General features: G+C 35.8%; 1 protein-coding gene across 1 annotated transcript in view; it reads left to right on the forward strand.

The window, feature by feature from the left end:
• NHLRC2 (NHL repeat containing 2) overlaps nucleotides 1–14,097 on the forward strand; it is a 31,888-nt gene that overhangs the window by 3,118 nt on the left and 14,673 nt on the right. Inside the window, exons 3-5 of the mRNA XM_075423790.1 lie at nucleotides 6,236–6,691; nucleotides 9,051–9,172; nucleotides 10,933–11,062. Of these exons, the coding sequence (XP_075279905.1) occupies nucleotides 6,236–6,691; nucleotides 9,051–9,172; nucleotides 10,933–11,062 (708 nt within the window). The remainder of the gene's footprint in view (nucleotides 1–6,235; nucleotides 6,692–9,050; nucleotides 9,173–10,932; nucleotides 11,063–14,097) is intronic.

Below are 14,097 nucleotides of genomic sequence, written 5' to 3' on the forward strand. Positions count from 1 at the left end.
TCTCTCTTTCTTTCTCTCTTTCTCTCTTTCTCTCTTTCTCTCTTTCTCTCTCTCTCTCTCTCTTTCTCTCTTTCTCTCTTTCTCTCTTTCTCTCTTTCTCTCTTTCTCTCTCTCTCTCTCTCTCTCTCTCTCTCTCTCTCGGAGTGAATAAAAATGCAGGGTAATCACTATTTAGAATGCAGTCTCTTGTCGTCGTGATGGCTTGTCAAAGATAAGCTGTGGTCTTACACAGAATGTATCAGCTGCTCATTTATCTTGGATATTTTAATAGACTGAACAGTGAGCTGAAGAACAGTGTTACTTTCAGCCCTGAAAATATGGTATTAAATATAATACATATATATGTAGTAAATAACATTGTCTTATAATGTTTAAATCTCTGATTCTCCATGGGTGTTTCTGATTGTTTTTAAATTTGGCAGCATTCATTTTCATGTGTTACCTTCTTTAGCTAGGAAAGAAGTTACAGTATCTTTGAAATTTCAAGTTCTTTAAGTAGTTCACGAATATATTGTAGGTTTACGTAGCACTTTACACAAGATTCAAATAAACCATTTTTTTCTACCTTGGAAAGCTTAGCTGTTTGCTTTGGAGAAATTTGAGACCTGGTGTAATGTTTCAGATATGAGGAACTTTAACAAGGAAAAACTGTCATGGCATTTTTTTGTGAGGGAGGCAGTTTTGAGTGGAAGGTGATTAGCAGATGATAAATGGACTGCTGTGAGTATCAGGCATGCTGGGAAGAAGGTCTAGATTGAGGTTTCCGAAGATTACATTGATCATGTAATGAATAATATCTTTAAATGATGAACATTTTGTAGTATAGTGTTACTGTATTAATATATTTAAGACCAAGCTGTTAAATCAGTTGATAACAAAATACTCATTTTAACAACCTCTCACCACAAACTTTCAAGTATTCAAACACCTCTGTACTGGTGTAGAGGAGGCTGCAGCACTCTGAACTGAACTGGAGGTCAACTTGAAGACACTTTTTTTTTTTTGTTTGACTTGTATTAAACTTCTTGGAGTTATTACTCGAGGAAGGCATTTTGCTGATAGGTGATAAATTCTTTTTGCATTGGAGCTACCTTAATAAGTTCATTTTTCATTTGAGCTATCCTGTTCCCACAGGAACCAGAGTGAAAAAAAGGTACTTGGGATGAAAGTGGAGGTAAAAGGAAAGAAGAGCAGGTGTGTGGAACATTAATCTTAAATTTAATCCGTTAGGAAACAGAAGATAGCAGTTGGATTCAGGAAGAGATTAAGGTGCTTGATGGTTCAAACAAAAAGAAAAAAACATTGTTTTTTTTCACTACGCATCTCCCTTTTGGTTGTTTTCTGCTGTTTTCATGTATTGATTGTGAGCCTTTTCAGGATAATTTAATCTTTCTTTGCTGTGCTAAATATGTAAATTTTAGCATTACAGGAATATGTATAAATATATCAAGGCACTAAGGGCTATGGGTTTTTAAGCCACAGAAAAATACTTCAGGAGATGGTTTTACAACAATGTGCATCTTCTTCACCAAAGGTGAACATGATTTACTAATCACTAGGAGAAAGGAGGGGAGAGTTGTTGACTTGAGGAACTTGAGAACGATAGAAGTTGGAAGAATAAAACTAAAGTGAAGAGGTTGCCAGACATACCAAAAAATGCTTTAAGAATGTCTAGATACATCAGGGCAGGTATCTTGGTATTCAGCTTTATTCTGGAGTTTCATTCTATTTTAATCTGCTCTTTTCTTTAGTTAATGGAAGTCCCTTCACTTTTGATTGGGTTAGTTCCAAAATCTGTCACCTGATTTTGGCGCAAAAGATGAGTGACATGACTTCAGCTTTACTGAACTTTAGATTTCTAAACATAGCGTTTATTTACACATCTCATGTATATGTTTACCGTGTTATAGAAGTGGCAGAGGGTGCTGACCTAGCAGACAATATTAGTCAGAATGAAAACAAATATCTTACTCTGACAAAGCATCTCGTAATGAATTTGGATCTTTCTTGTTTGAATATTTGAAGGAATATGGCCTGTATTTTTCTGGATAACTAAGAACAAACCTCAATATTGTTATGTCTTTTTTAGGTTGTACATTGTGTACATACATTTTTGATACACTGATTACCTTTTTTTTAGTGTGATTCAGATGCCCTCTTGCGTGGCGTATGTTGAGCTTTCATCAGTGTGATCATCAGACATGAGAAGCCTGAACACAAGAAGTTGTAGTTTTAGGATGATCCTAAACCATTACAGATATCGTTGTACATATATGCATATACTTCTGTTGTCTGGAACTTGCAGGGATCTGTTTCAGAATAAAGACTACTTTCCATAGGATTAAATGTCACCTAGCATCTTTATCTGATATGTTCTCGCTGCTATCTTCAGTGGTGCTATTTCTGTGTTTCAAGTGGCATTCAGAAAGTTATTTTAAACCCCAGTGCATATTCAGTTCATGTTATCAGCAGTCCAGAAATGACTTCTGTAAGAGGCAGTACTTTTTAATATTCAGAAATAGCTTGCCAGAAGTCCAGTGTTGTGCTGTTATGATCCTTCAAATAAAGCGTTTTAAATGGTGTGCATGTTCTTACATATCAGCATAGCATCCATCAGTTTCCACGAGAGTTTTCTTTATGAGAGGATGTTATAACTTAATTGTGCTGATCAGGTGTTCAGCATAGAATTGTCTTTCTAGCTTTAATGTTACTTTTGAAGGACAAATATAAGCACTGCTGCTGATCCTATTATAGTTAAAATCTTTGACCTGCTGTTCAGAGTTCAGCAGTTAATGATAATACAACTTCAGCTGTCTGATAGTGCAACTTGCTGCGCCTACAAGATTGATAAAGACTGTATCAGTTATAGTGATTTTTTAATTCTCTGTGTGAAATTTTTATATTCAACAAAGTCTTTCATTGTGCAGCACACTACCCTTTCCTTTTGTCACATTGCACATTATATTCTTCTCTGTTAACACTGTTTTATGGTTGAGGAGAAGAGCTGAAAGAGAAAAACAGTTTTCCATTTCTCTGTAACTAAATAAAAAGCCCACTTGAGATTAGTTTCTTTAGAAGGGAGCAAACTCATCTGAGCTCAAATAGTATAACTATTTAAGAACTGAAATAATTGCTTTGCTTGCATTTCTACCACAAAACCAGAAGTGAGGGTTTTGTGTCAAAGATAACCAGCTAGCCGGATTGGACCTCTACCGTAAAGGTAGGAGAAAAGCATAAAAGTAAATATACTACATTTCATTCCAAACCATGTCCCTGGATGCAGTTGTTTACAGTTGTTACGTTTTGGGCCCTGGTTCCGCCCCTCTCTGATCAGAGGGCCGGTTTCACTGTTCTTGCAATGGCAAACTCCACTGACTGTAGCTACAGGGCTTTTGGAGGACTGTTCCACAAAAGCATTTTATTTGTACATACTTGCTTGAAGTTTTGCAACTAGTGAAGCGCTTTATAACAAATAACAGTAATGATCTGATACATAAATTTCCAGTTTAGAATTAATCATTGTCTAACACATAATGGTTGATTCTAAATTAAATAAAATGTGTAAGATAGGTGAGTTACTGCAGAAAAAAGTACATTTTGTAAGGATTAAAAATGAAAATGCTAGAATGCTAAATAAATTAAATTATTCTATTGATAAGGAGAAAGGTGCATTATGCAAGGTGCAAAAAGTTATTATTTTGTGTGTGGTTTTCCTTCTCAGAGAGCTAATTCTGGATTTTGCTAATTGCAGTTGCAACTGGAAGAGTGAAGAGAGAAAAACTAGGGGAAAGGGGGGTACTGTTCTAGCAAGGTGATTGAAAATATTTAGGTTGTATTCTGATTAGATTTGTGGTAAACTGATGAAGTATTTCCCTATTGTAACAAATGGTTGTATTTGAATGAGAAAAAAAATTGCCTTCTAAAAATTCTGAAGTGTCTGCTACTGTAAGTACCTGAAACAGTTCATACTCTCAAGTCTTCTTAAAACTTTTCCGAGAAAACTTTTATTTAAAAAATTGTCTTTTCTAGACGGGTGTTCTTTAAGCAGGGCTACTTCCATTGGCTGTTGTTTGGGATGAAGCACTAACAGTATTAGAGTGAACACCAAATAACAGAACTTGCTTACTGGGATATTCACATTGCACATCTGCCTTTATCCTTTATGACTAAATTGTGTCATGCTTGTCTAAATCTAACAGCTGTTCAGCCAAACCTACTTTGTCTGTAGTAGCACAGTACAACATTTTAGTTTGCAATGAGTGTTTGTACAAGCACAGATTAGTCTGATTCAAAGAGTCTTAGGAAGTTCTTCAGGAATCTACACTTGTTGTATTTCAGAGTATAAGCATCATCAGAATTGGGTTAGATTGGATAGTGGCTGTTCTTCCTCCATGCCACCCTGTGCAGACTCCAAGTCGTCTTTGCTTTTTGGCATTACTCGTATTACTGAAAAAATACAGTACCTCAAGGAATCCACCTATAGACATTGGTGACTGGAGGAAGGAAGGAAACGCCACTGGTATTTGAATGCTACTGATGAAGGGGTTTAGAGATGCTAAATGGTCTTTATAGACCTGGCTGGGAAAAAGAAATAAAGTACTTTTTTGTTGTTTTGTCAAAATAATTTCTAATACTGCTGTGAAATTAACTCAAGTTGGGTGTCAACCCTAAGGATGTTTTCCTTTCCCATTGTATTTCACTCCTCTCCTCAAAATAATACAAAGGATTGCTTGAAAACTTAAAACTTACTTTAACGAAGAAGTAGAAAGATCCCAATTTTTATTTGTGGTTTCAAAATGCTTGCACTGTTCAGAAACATGAGTGATTTTTGGGTGAGTAACAAGGTCAATGTTTAAGGATTTCCATTACATTAACAGTTCTGGTTTAAAATTATTGTATTGCAGCTTTCTACAACTGCATGGTTACTATTCTTAGCTTCCTTACTTCAGTTAGAATTGACAAGTTACTTTACTGTAACAAGATTATGCTTATGACTAATAGTATTATTTAATTATAAAGTGAGATAAGTATGGTATCAATGTTATGTGCGCAGTTTACATCATTTCGTAGGTATTATGCTAGTAAAACAGAATTTAAAGCCCTGAAAAAGGATGTAGTCTCTTTTTGTGTGTGTCCCCCATTTTGTTGCTTCTAGAACGCACTGAAAAGTGGCTTGACTGAAGGCAAGCTCTTCATTCTTTTTCTGTTGGGTGGGAAGCGGGAGTGGAAAACTTGGGGCTGCTTACATAATTGTCTACAGGGGGTGGAAGTGAATTTATTTCTTATCAGAAGGGAAAAGCAGCTGAAGTTTGAGCCACAGATTTTTGTTTCTGTGTTTGAATTTCATAAAACTAAGAGAATAATAATTGTGTGCTTGATTTTAGGGTTGGTATTATGTAGTATGTATAAGCAGAATCATATTATTTTATGCTTATGCAACACCTTCATACTGGGGTTTCAAGTGCAATTATCTCTGCTTGGGAAAACCTAAACTCTTCATTGTCTTTATTATCCTAGAAATTAAGTTAAACAATTAAAGGGGAGAAGCAAAAAATCAATTATTTAATCCTTCCCCCCGTTTTTTTTAAGCAGAAGGGCTCAAGCCTTTCTGGTTTGTAAAAAGTGCTGTTTGTCATTTTGTCGTAGTGGTCAGTGCTGCCATTTTTATTTTAAATATAGAATACTATAAGGATTTCAGAAGCTTATACTTTTTTTTTTTTTCTCTGTTTATTTAGACTTAGATATGCCAAGGTGACTCTGGACTTCCAAAGTTCAGTGTTACATTTGTGATTCCTAGTTAACTGTGGAAAATAATTAATTTTCTGAAACACTATAGTTGCATATAGGAGTCAAAAAAAGTATCATAAACATCTGAAAAAAACAAAGTATCAGCTGAACTGCTACAACTTACCCATAATTACTTTGAAAGTATTTTCTGCCTTGGTATGTAGGGTTCAGGAACTAAGAACAATTTAGGACATATTAAATGGCAACCAGCTGGGGAAGTAATGGTCCTAAAGTTCAGTAATTTTACTGAAATGTTATTTCTGAGTTTCAGTATCTTGTATACACAGCTATCTATATTCCTACTGAGACGTAATTGCTTTTTGTTGTTGTTCAAATCCTCACTCGTTCTGGAAAGCAGTCACGCTGTGAGATAACTGTGCTTTATTTTTACTTTTTTTTATTCAAATACAAATATGTTTCAATTCAGGACTTTGTTTTTTTCTTTCAGATGGTCTCGTTATTGTTGGTGTCCACTCAGCGAAATTCCCAAACGAAAAAGTTCTGGATAACATTAAAAGTGCTGTTCTGAGGTATAATATTGTCCACCCTGTAGTAAACGATGCAGATGCAACGCTGTGGCATGAACTAGAAGTGTCCTGCTGGCCAACTCTGGTCATTCTTGGGCCACGTGGAAATATGCTGTTTTCGCTTGTTGGAGAGGGACACAGAGAGAAGTTGTTTTTATTTACTTCTATAACACTGAAATTCTACAAGGAGAGAGGGCAAATCAAAGATAACAGCATTGGAATAAAGCTATACAGAGACTCCCTCCCACCTTCTCCCTTGCTGTTTCCTGGCAAAGTGACTGTAGATAATTCAGGAGAAAGGCTGGTAATAGCAGACACTGGACATCATAGGATTTTAGTTACTCAAAAGAATGGACAAATTCTACACACCATTGGAGGTAAGGGTGTATAAATTTATTATAATAATTTTAGTTTAGGAGTAGACTATGTTCGCTGGGCCTGCTAGGCTGATTCTTTTCTTGCAGGACCTAGCAGTTTGTAAGCATTGCCAGAATTTTTTTTCCACTAAAATCGCTTTTCCTGGATATGGGGGATTATAATATAGTACCGTCAGTGGGAGACTCTGTTAATGCAATTAGTTGAGATGTCTAGTTCTTTTTTTCCTTTGTTCCATTGACTAAAGTTTATATTTTCATGTGGTGTACAATACGAGCTATAAAAAATACATTTTGTATTCTTCTGAAAGAGTTGCAGATGGGTTTAGATTTAAGTGACTGTACATCTAGATCCAGCAGCAGGGTAGGGAAAAGAAAAGAGATGGTAATGCCTCCCTTTCCAATAGAAGAAATAAATATTGGTAAATGAATGTGGGGAGGTTTTGGGGGTGTGTTTTTTGCTTGGTTGATGTTGGCTTTTTTTGTTAAATGAAGAGCATTCCTGTATAGGATTCCCTTCTGGTTTTTAGAGGAGGGGAGAATTATTAAGAACAGTGGCAGTGCACTAGTACATGGGCACCTGAAAATGGAGTTGCCTTAGTATGTATGAAAAGGCCTGTGTTCTCATCAAAATCGAGGTGTAACATACAAATCAGTTATGAAAATAACAAAAGTATTTTAAATTTAGTTACCGTTGTTACAAAGTTTATATTAGTAACATTTCTACTTTAAAAAACTAATCTCTTGAACTGTTTTTCTAAAATTACTAGCTGTTTTACAATGCAAATCAAGAAAATTTGCACTCTTTGTATGCTTTGCTCTTTTATAAATGAAAAGCTCAGACTGTTCTTTTTTTTTAATCTGTTACAGTGGTCAAAGTTACATCTTCATGCACCAAGTATGTAGCTGTTGGGACAGGCCATTTATGAACAGCCGTAATAGATTTAGGAAGTGATTGAATCCACAAATCATTGACAATAATGGTTCATTTGTGTCTCAGAATCAGGACCTGTATGCTGATGTGTCCTGTATTACTTACACTGGTATTGACTAATGCCTGTCCCATGGCAGTATCCCACAGACATTATAAAAATACCATTGGCACTGCTGTTTAAAGAAAAGAAGAAAATCTCTTGCTATTTGAAGTAACAGTGCATTGAATAGACAGACTAATTATCCAAGTTAACCTGATAAAGGCATTAGTATTAATACCTTTCTCCTATGGGAAGTACAAACAGGATTTCTTATGACAAAAGTGAGAGAACTTGGTTTCTGTTTGGTGTGTAAGATGAAGTCTCTACCAACAAGCTACCCTTTAGTGTTCTGGGATGGTCATTAATCAGCAGATCCGAGGGAAGTGTCTTAAGCTCTGAGCTGGTACCCCTCCTTCGTGGCACTCTGTGCTGTTCCCTTGCCTGGGGATGTGCAGCACCCTGATGCTTACAAACGGAACTACTGGAAGCTGACACACCAGCACCTCAGTCCTTCATGTCTGTTAAGGTCTAAATTGTCTTCTGGCAGTAAGTTGTAAAAGTTTGTGTATCTCAGTGACTCAGTTAAATGATTCCGTGGGCAGAAAATAGTGTAATGAAGTTGATAATACAATAATAAATGTGGGCATGCACAAAGGTTGAAATTGCTGTATTTGCGTCATAAATCATGATGCACACCTAACTGATATCTTAATGTCTTCTGCCGACACATACTGCTAATGCGCTTAAGTGTTACTCTCTCTGAAATACGATGCTTACCTTCGTACTGTTGTATTCAGGTCGTGTTACTTTATTTCTTGATTCTTTTGTGCAGAAGACGGTCACTCCATCATTCTCACTGTTCTTTTGTGTAATTAGTTCCATGCCACCTTTTTGCTAATTATTATTAATGACAAAATGCTGCTAATCAAATATTAGTTTCATTTGTTATTACACCAAAATCTAAACCAATGAAGTGGAGTTGAGTTTTGGAAATCAAAATTTTTCCTGCTGGCTTGCTTTGATGTAGTCAGGAATAAAAAAAATGATGCCGTTTTTAATTTCTGTCTTCCGTTGTTGCTGTTCTTCGGTGCAAGGGAACAGGAACAATTTAGACCCCTATTAAGACTTCTCTTTGAAAGATGAGCTTAAAGGAGGAGAGAACCTGTGGAGCAGCAGTTCAAAACAATAGCACACCAGGCTATTGTAATTATATAGCACACTGGCTAAAATGAGACTACACAAAGTATTAATAATGCAAACTCTACAAGGTGCTGTGAAAGCATCTCTTAGAATATGCGATTCTCTTACAGGTTTAAATGTATGCACTTTATTTTTAAGGGGTTTTTTTTCCAAAATTATTTTTAAGTTTGTTTTTATTTCGTTTATAGGTCCAAACAGTGGAAGGAGAGATGGAAGATTTTCAGAGGCAGCTTTCAACTCGCCACAAGGGATTGCTATAAAAAATAATGTTATTTATGTAGCTGATACAGAAAATCACCTGATTAGAAAGGTAAATTTTCCATAAGGAATTTCAAAATATCTTATACCTTATTCTGCTTACATAGGTGAGAGTTTACACCAGATTAATTACTCTCCAGATACCCTCAACTTCAGGAAGGAAAATTGGCTCGACATCTTATAAGTAAATGCTGTTGTTCAGTTTGTTTTTTGAAGGTCTACATATACTTTTGTGCTTCCTTTCAAATGAAGATGATATGTCCTACTCATTCTAGCGTAACTGATTGTTTTTTCTTCCTAGTGACTGTTACTTTCCTGTTACAAGAAACAACTATTCATAGTACTGGAAGCAAAAATTGTTTTTATTTCACTTCCAGTAGTATCAGATTCTTATCTAAACTTATTGTACTACTATGGTGAAGTGAATATCTAAACTTCTATTAGCTGTTTGGGTCTCTAAAGAGCAGGTAACTGCTTTAACATCAGACTTGTCTGTGTGTGGATTTTTTGGTTAAATGCTTGCAAGGTTTTAGCATATGAGAAAGTTACTCTCTTTGTATATTGTCATTGGATCTTGCATTTGGTTATGTCAAATTTAGAATAATCACAAGTTAAGTTTGTTGAAGAAATGTAATATAACCTTATTATTAGAAGTATTTTATACATCTTTGAAGGTCTTGTACTCAGATCCTTACCAGTATGTCTGATTGATGATCAGAGGAGGTACATCCTTACTCAGTTTGGGGTGCCCTTGTGCTGTTAAGTAGGTTCATTCTGTGTTTAGCTTCAAAGTACTAGTCCACAAACTCCCTACACTGCATTCATTGTAGTTGGCTACCAGGTCTTGTTCTGGAAAGGCCGAAGGCTCCCTGTTGGTAAAGAAACATTGTTACTAAAAATGAGTAATTTGCTCCAGGGTCCTCATTGTACTAATATTTGTCACTGTAGCCTGGTGACCACAGGAAAGGAAGTGTTCCAGGTAGCAAAGACAGCACAGAAAAGTCTGGAGATCTGTATAGTGCTGCTTCAGCCTTTTTCATGATAATTAGCTGTTCCCTTTCATCTAAATATGCCGTGAGGGTATCCAAGAAGTAAAGTAATACAACAGCCACGGGACATGCTTTCAAATGTTTGTGCAGGCCATGGACCTTGCAAAAAGAATGCATTTACTGCTACAAAAGTTAGAAGATGCTGTGCGTGAAAGAATCCCTTTTTACATGAGCATCACAGTAAATTCATAAGAAGTATTGGAAGTCACTTAAATAATAGGCAAAAGGGGAAGGAAAAATAAAGGGGTTTAGGTTGCAGAAGTGAAATAAAATAAAACCATTTTTTGCTTCAAGGCATGAAATAAACTGCAAAAATAGTTTGCTTTCTACAGATTATTTTATATAGAGATGGGAGATATTGTTACAGTATTTGAATTTTTATGTCATATTCCCATAGAAGTTTAAAATAAAACATCCACATCCATTGTCCACCTGAGTATTTCTCTAGAAAATTTTGATGCTTTCTTCTGCAACTGCTGAACAAACCTTGACAGAGCGGTGTTAATTTGTATTGCATGTGGAAGAGAATTCCCAGCACATGTTTTTCCTGCTGCCCGCTGCTTCCCCCTTTCCCTCCCCACATCAGCAAGAATTGTTGTAAAATTAATTCTTTTCCTACCTAAACAAATAACCTGAAATTTGTTAGGATTTGTTTTTTATTTATCAGGAACAACTCTCTGGTTTTGACATCTATGTCAAATGATCTGTAACTTCAGTCAAGCTAATGCTGTACATCCAGTGTGTGTAATTTTGCTTCTTGTAGATTGACCTGAAATTAGAGATGGTGACCACTGTAGCAGGCATCGGGATACAAGGGGTTGATAAGGAAGGTGGAGCAAAAGGAGAAGAACAGCCTATCAGCTCTCCGTGGGATGTGGTCTTCGGAAATTCAAGTATTGTATCAGTTGTGCTTTTAACATCTCATATTTACACATGCGTGACTTTGCTATAAGTTTTTTCTGATTTTCTAATAATCTGAGATGTGAAAAAGTAAAGACTTAGTTACAAATGAGTCTGAAAATACGGTGGTTTCATTTGCAAGTGGTAACTGCAGTTCTGCTTTGGATCCTGAACAAATGTGAACTGTTAATCTGTGTGAACAGAAGTTCTTTTGTAGCAATTTATATAGTTACTGGGTCCAAATACAGAGGGAAATTGTGATTGCTTTTGTTAGGCCAGTGCTTTATGCCAGGATCACTTCAGAAGCAGCTACATTTTACAGGAAGTGGGCATTGTCTAGAAGTTCCTTTCCTTGACTATACAGACATGTCTGACCACTTGTAAATATTTGACTTTAGGAAATAAAAATCACTGTGTTTAGGGACCTCTGTTTATTCCTGTTTAGGTGATGTAAAATCATTAGACTCAAGATCGTGATAGAGTCGATCAGACAGGAGAGAAATACCTCAGAAAAAACCCTGCAAACATCAGGGGTAAAAATTAAATCTTGACATAATAGGATGCAAGAATCAGCTTCTGAGCATTTAAGTAGCTTTCCCTCCTTATTCACTTAACATGCATCTAGAGCTTAACATTTCATAACTGCCATGTTTTCAACTGTTATTAACTGTGAGTTGATACTCTTATTTTCTCATGTTTCCATTGCAATATAATTTAGAAGTTGCAGGTGCCAGTTTCTTAACTATGACAGAATAATGCTTTAATGTGGCGTAAAACCCTTAGGTCGGTATTGCAGGCATAAAAATTTACTTCCAATATTGGGGTTTCTTGAATCTGCAGACGAATGGGTTGGGGCAGTAACATGATTTAAGTCTGATATCTTTAAATTAAAGATGCTTTGCAAGATCAGTAAATTAGAACATTTTACTGACCTGGAAGCATTAGTTATAATCTTGGGTCAGTTACAAGGGAGGAAAACACACTCAAATTAAGTTTAAGGGAACATGAAGCTAGTTCATAAATGCTGATTGTATAGAAGTCTTTCGGTACAAATGCGTTGTCAATATACCCGGTGTATCACCAGCAGCCTTGGCTGCTTAAATAAGCATCAGTTTTTACATTTAACACTTTTGGTAACATGTCTTCTACAAAAAAAAGGTGGGGGGCACACTTTTTTGAAAGGCATTGTCAGTGACCCTTACAATCTGTGTTAAGCATATGGAGTCCTACTTGCAAGAGAAAGGAGGAGTACCTGAAGGAGAATCTCACCGAATATGGGTTGCTATCAATGAAAGCATGAGTAATTTTACTTTTCATTTTTCATGATGCTTTCTTCTTCTGCCACTAGTTGAACATCTGTTGATACTTTTTATTTTTGAAAGCTCTGTGTTAAATGTTAATTGATATGATTGTTATCAGCGCAAACATAGTAATCACTGAATTAGTCACCTGTAGAGGATTAGTCATCTACACTGATCAACACTGCTGAATTTTTATAAGCGTTTATATAGAAATCAGATCTTCTGAATGCACTCTGTTCAGACCAGTATAGATTTTTTCATATTCAATTAGAACCTACCAGTCAATTGTCTGTTTAAATCTCTGCAAAATATAATATAACCTGTCAGTTAAGAAGAGATTAAATCAATTTAAATCCCTCTTTGAGATGGTAATAGGCCAAATAGATAAAAGGGATTGCTTTCAGGTTTTAAGATTATTTTTTTTTAATACTTTTTTTTTTGTGAGTAAAGTAAGCTAGGAAAAAATCTAAATTATTATAAAAGCTGTGCAAAACTCTAGAAAATTATAAGCAGAGAGAGCTGTCAAAACAGAGGGATGTATTGAGAAAAATGTTGACAGAAGTCTGTCTCGGAGCACAAGGAACCAGGACTGTGTCTTGTAGTCTGCCGTGCGTTTGATTTACAGTATAGATACTGTCATGAGTGGCAGTGACTTCTTTATTGCCAGACATGAAAATAGTTTTGTCAACACAGACTTTGTCAAAATTATACTTTTACTCAAATTGCTTGAGCCTAGTAGTATCTTCTGTTACTACGTGCATACGAAGCACAGTTTTGTAGGAAATCTTCACTGACCTGGATGAAGTCCCAGCCTTCTGTTGGTGATTCTCGGTGTGCTGTCCTACAAGTAAATACCCTGTTGTCAGTACATTAAAACTGGTATGCCAGTGTCTATTTATGCGTTCGGATGGATGAAGCAATTGACATGAGTTTCAAAAATTACTTTTGTTTGCATCCACACAGCATGCCGGTTTTTCTATGTTTGCTTATATGTGTCTCTGTGCAAGTTGCACTTCAGCAACTTAGGTTCATTATTACAAAATTCGTGTGTGGCATATGGGGAATAGCATCATACTTTCCTGTTTGCCTTAGCTCTGTGTAGCTTAAACTGCGTACAAGAGGCAGTTTTTCTTTTCAGAGATAGATTTTATAGTTTTTAAACAAGTAATGCTTCTGTGAGTTTCTTTTTAATGTCCAAAGCCATGCTATCCAGAACATGATGGGGAGAAAAAAAAGAAATTTAAGTGTTTAAGCTGTTTCTGTACTACACTAGGTAGGATTAAACAGCTTGTTTTGACCTTTTTCAAAGTCTCAAAGGGACAGGTCACTTCTTAAGAGAAAATTTTTTTTCTGTATCATTTATATTTCTTGAGGCTACTCTTATGTACAGTTAAAGAGCGTGTATTATCAACTAAGAGTTCACTGCATTTTAAAATTTTGATGTATAGTTTGTTATGAAATTAAAAATACTTGAGGAAAAAAGTTTATGAGGGCGCAGATAAGTTAACACTTGGAACAGATACTACTAAGTAGCATGCTTTTAAGCGTTCTTATAGTATTTCCATGAGATAATAGGCTTTTGTTTCCCCATTTTGTAAGATGCTGAAGTCTGAGGCAAAGAGGTTAAGTGACTGTGAAATACCATTTAAAAGAAAGTTGGCACAAATGTCTCTCTTTAAGATAGAGGAGTTAATGGAGACAAAACATATGCTAGGATTCAGGCAGAC

The sequence above is a fragment of the Opisthocomus hoazin genome, chromosome 6 (assembly GCF_030867145.1).
Source record: "Opisthocomus hoazin isolate bOpiHoa1 chromosome 6, bOpiHoa1.hap1, whole genome shotgun sequence".
NCBI classification, from domain to species: domain Eukaryota; kingdom Metazoa; phylum Chordata; class Aves; order Opisthocomiformes; family Opisthocomidae; genus Opisthocomus; species Opisthocomus hoazin.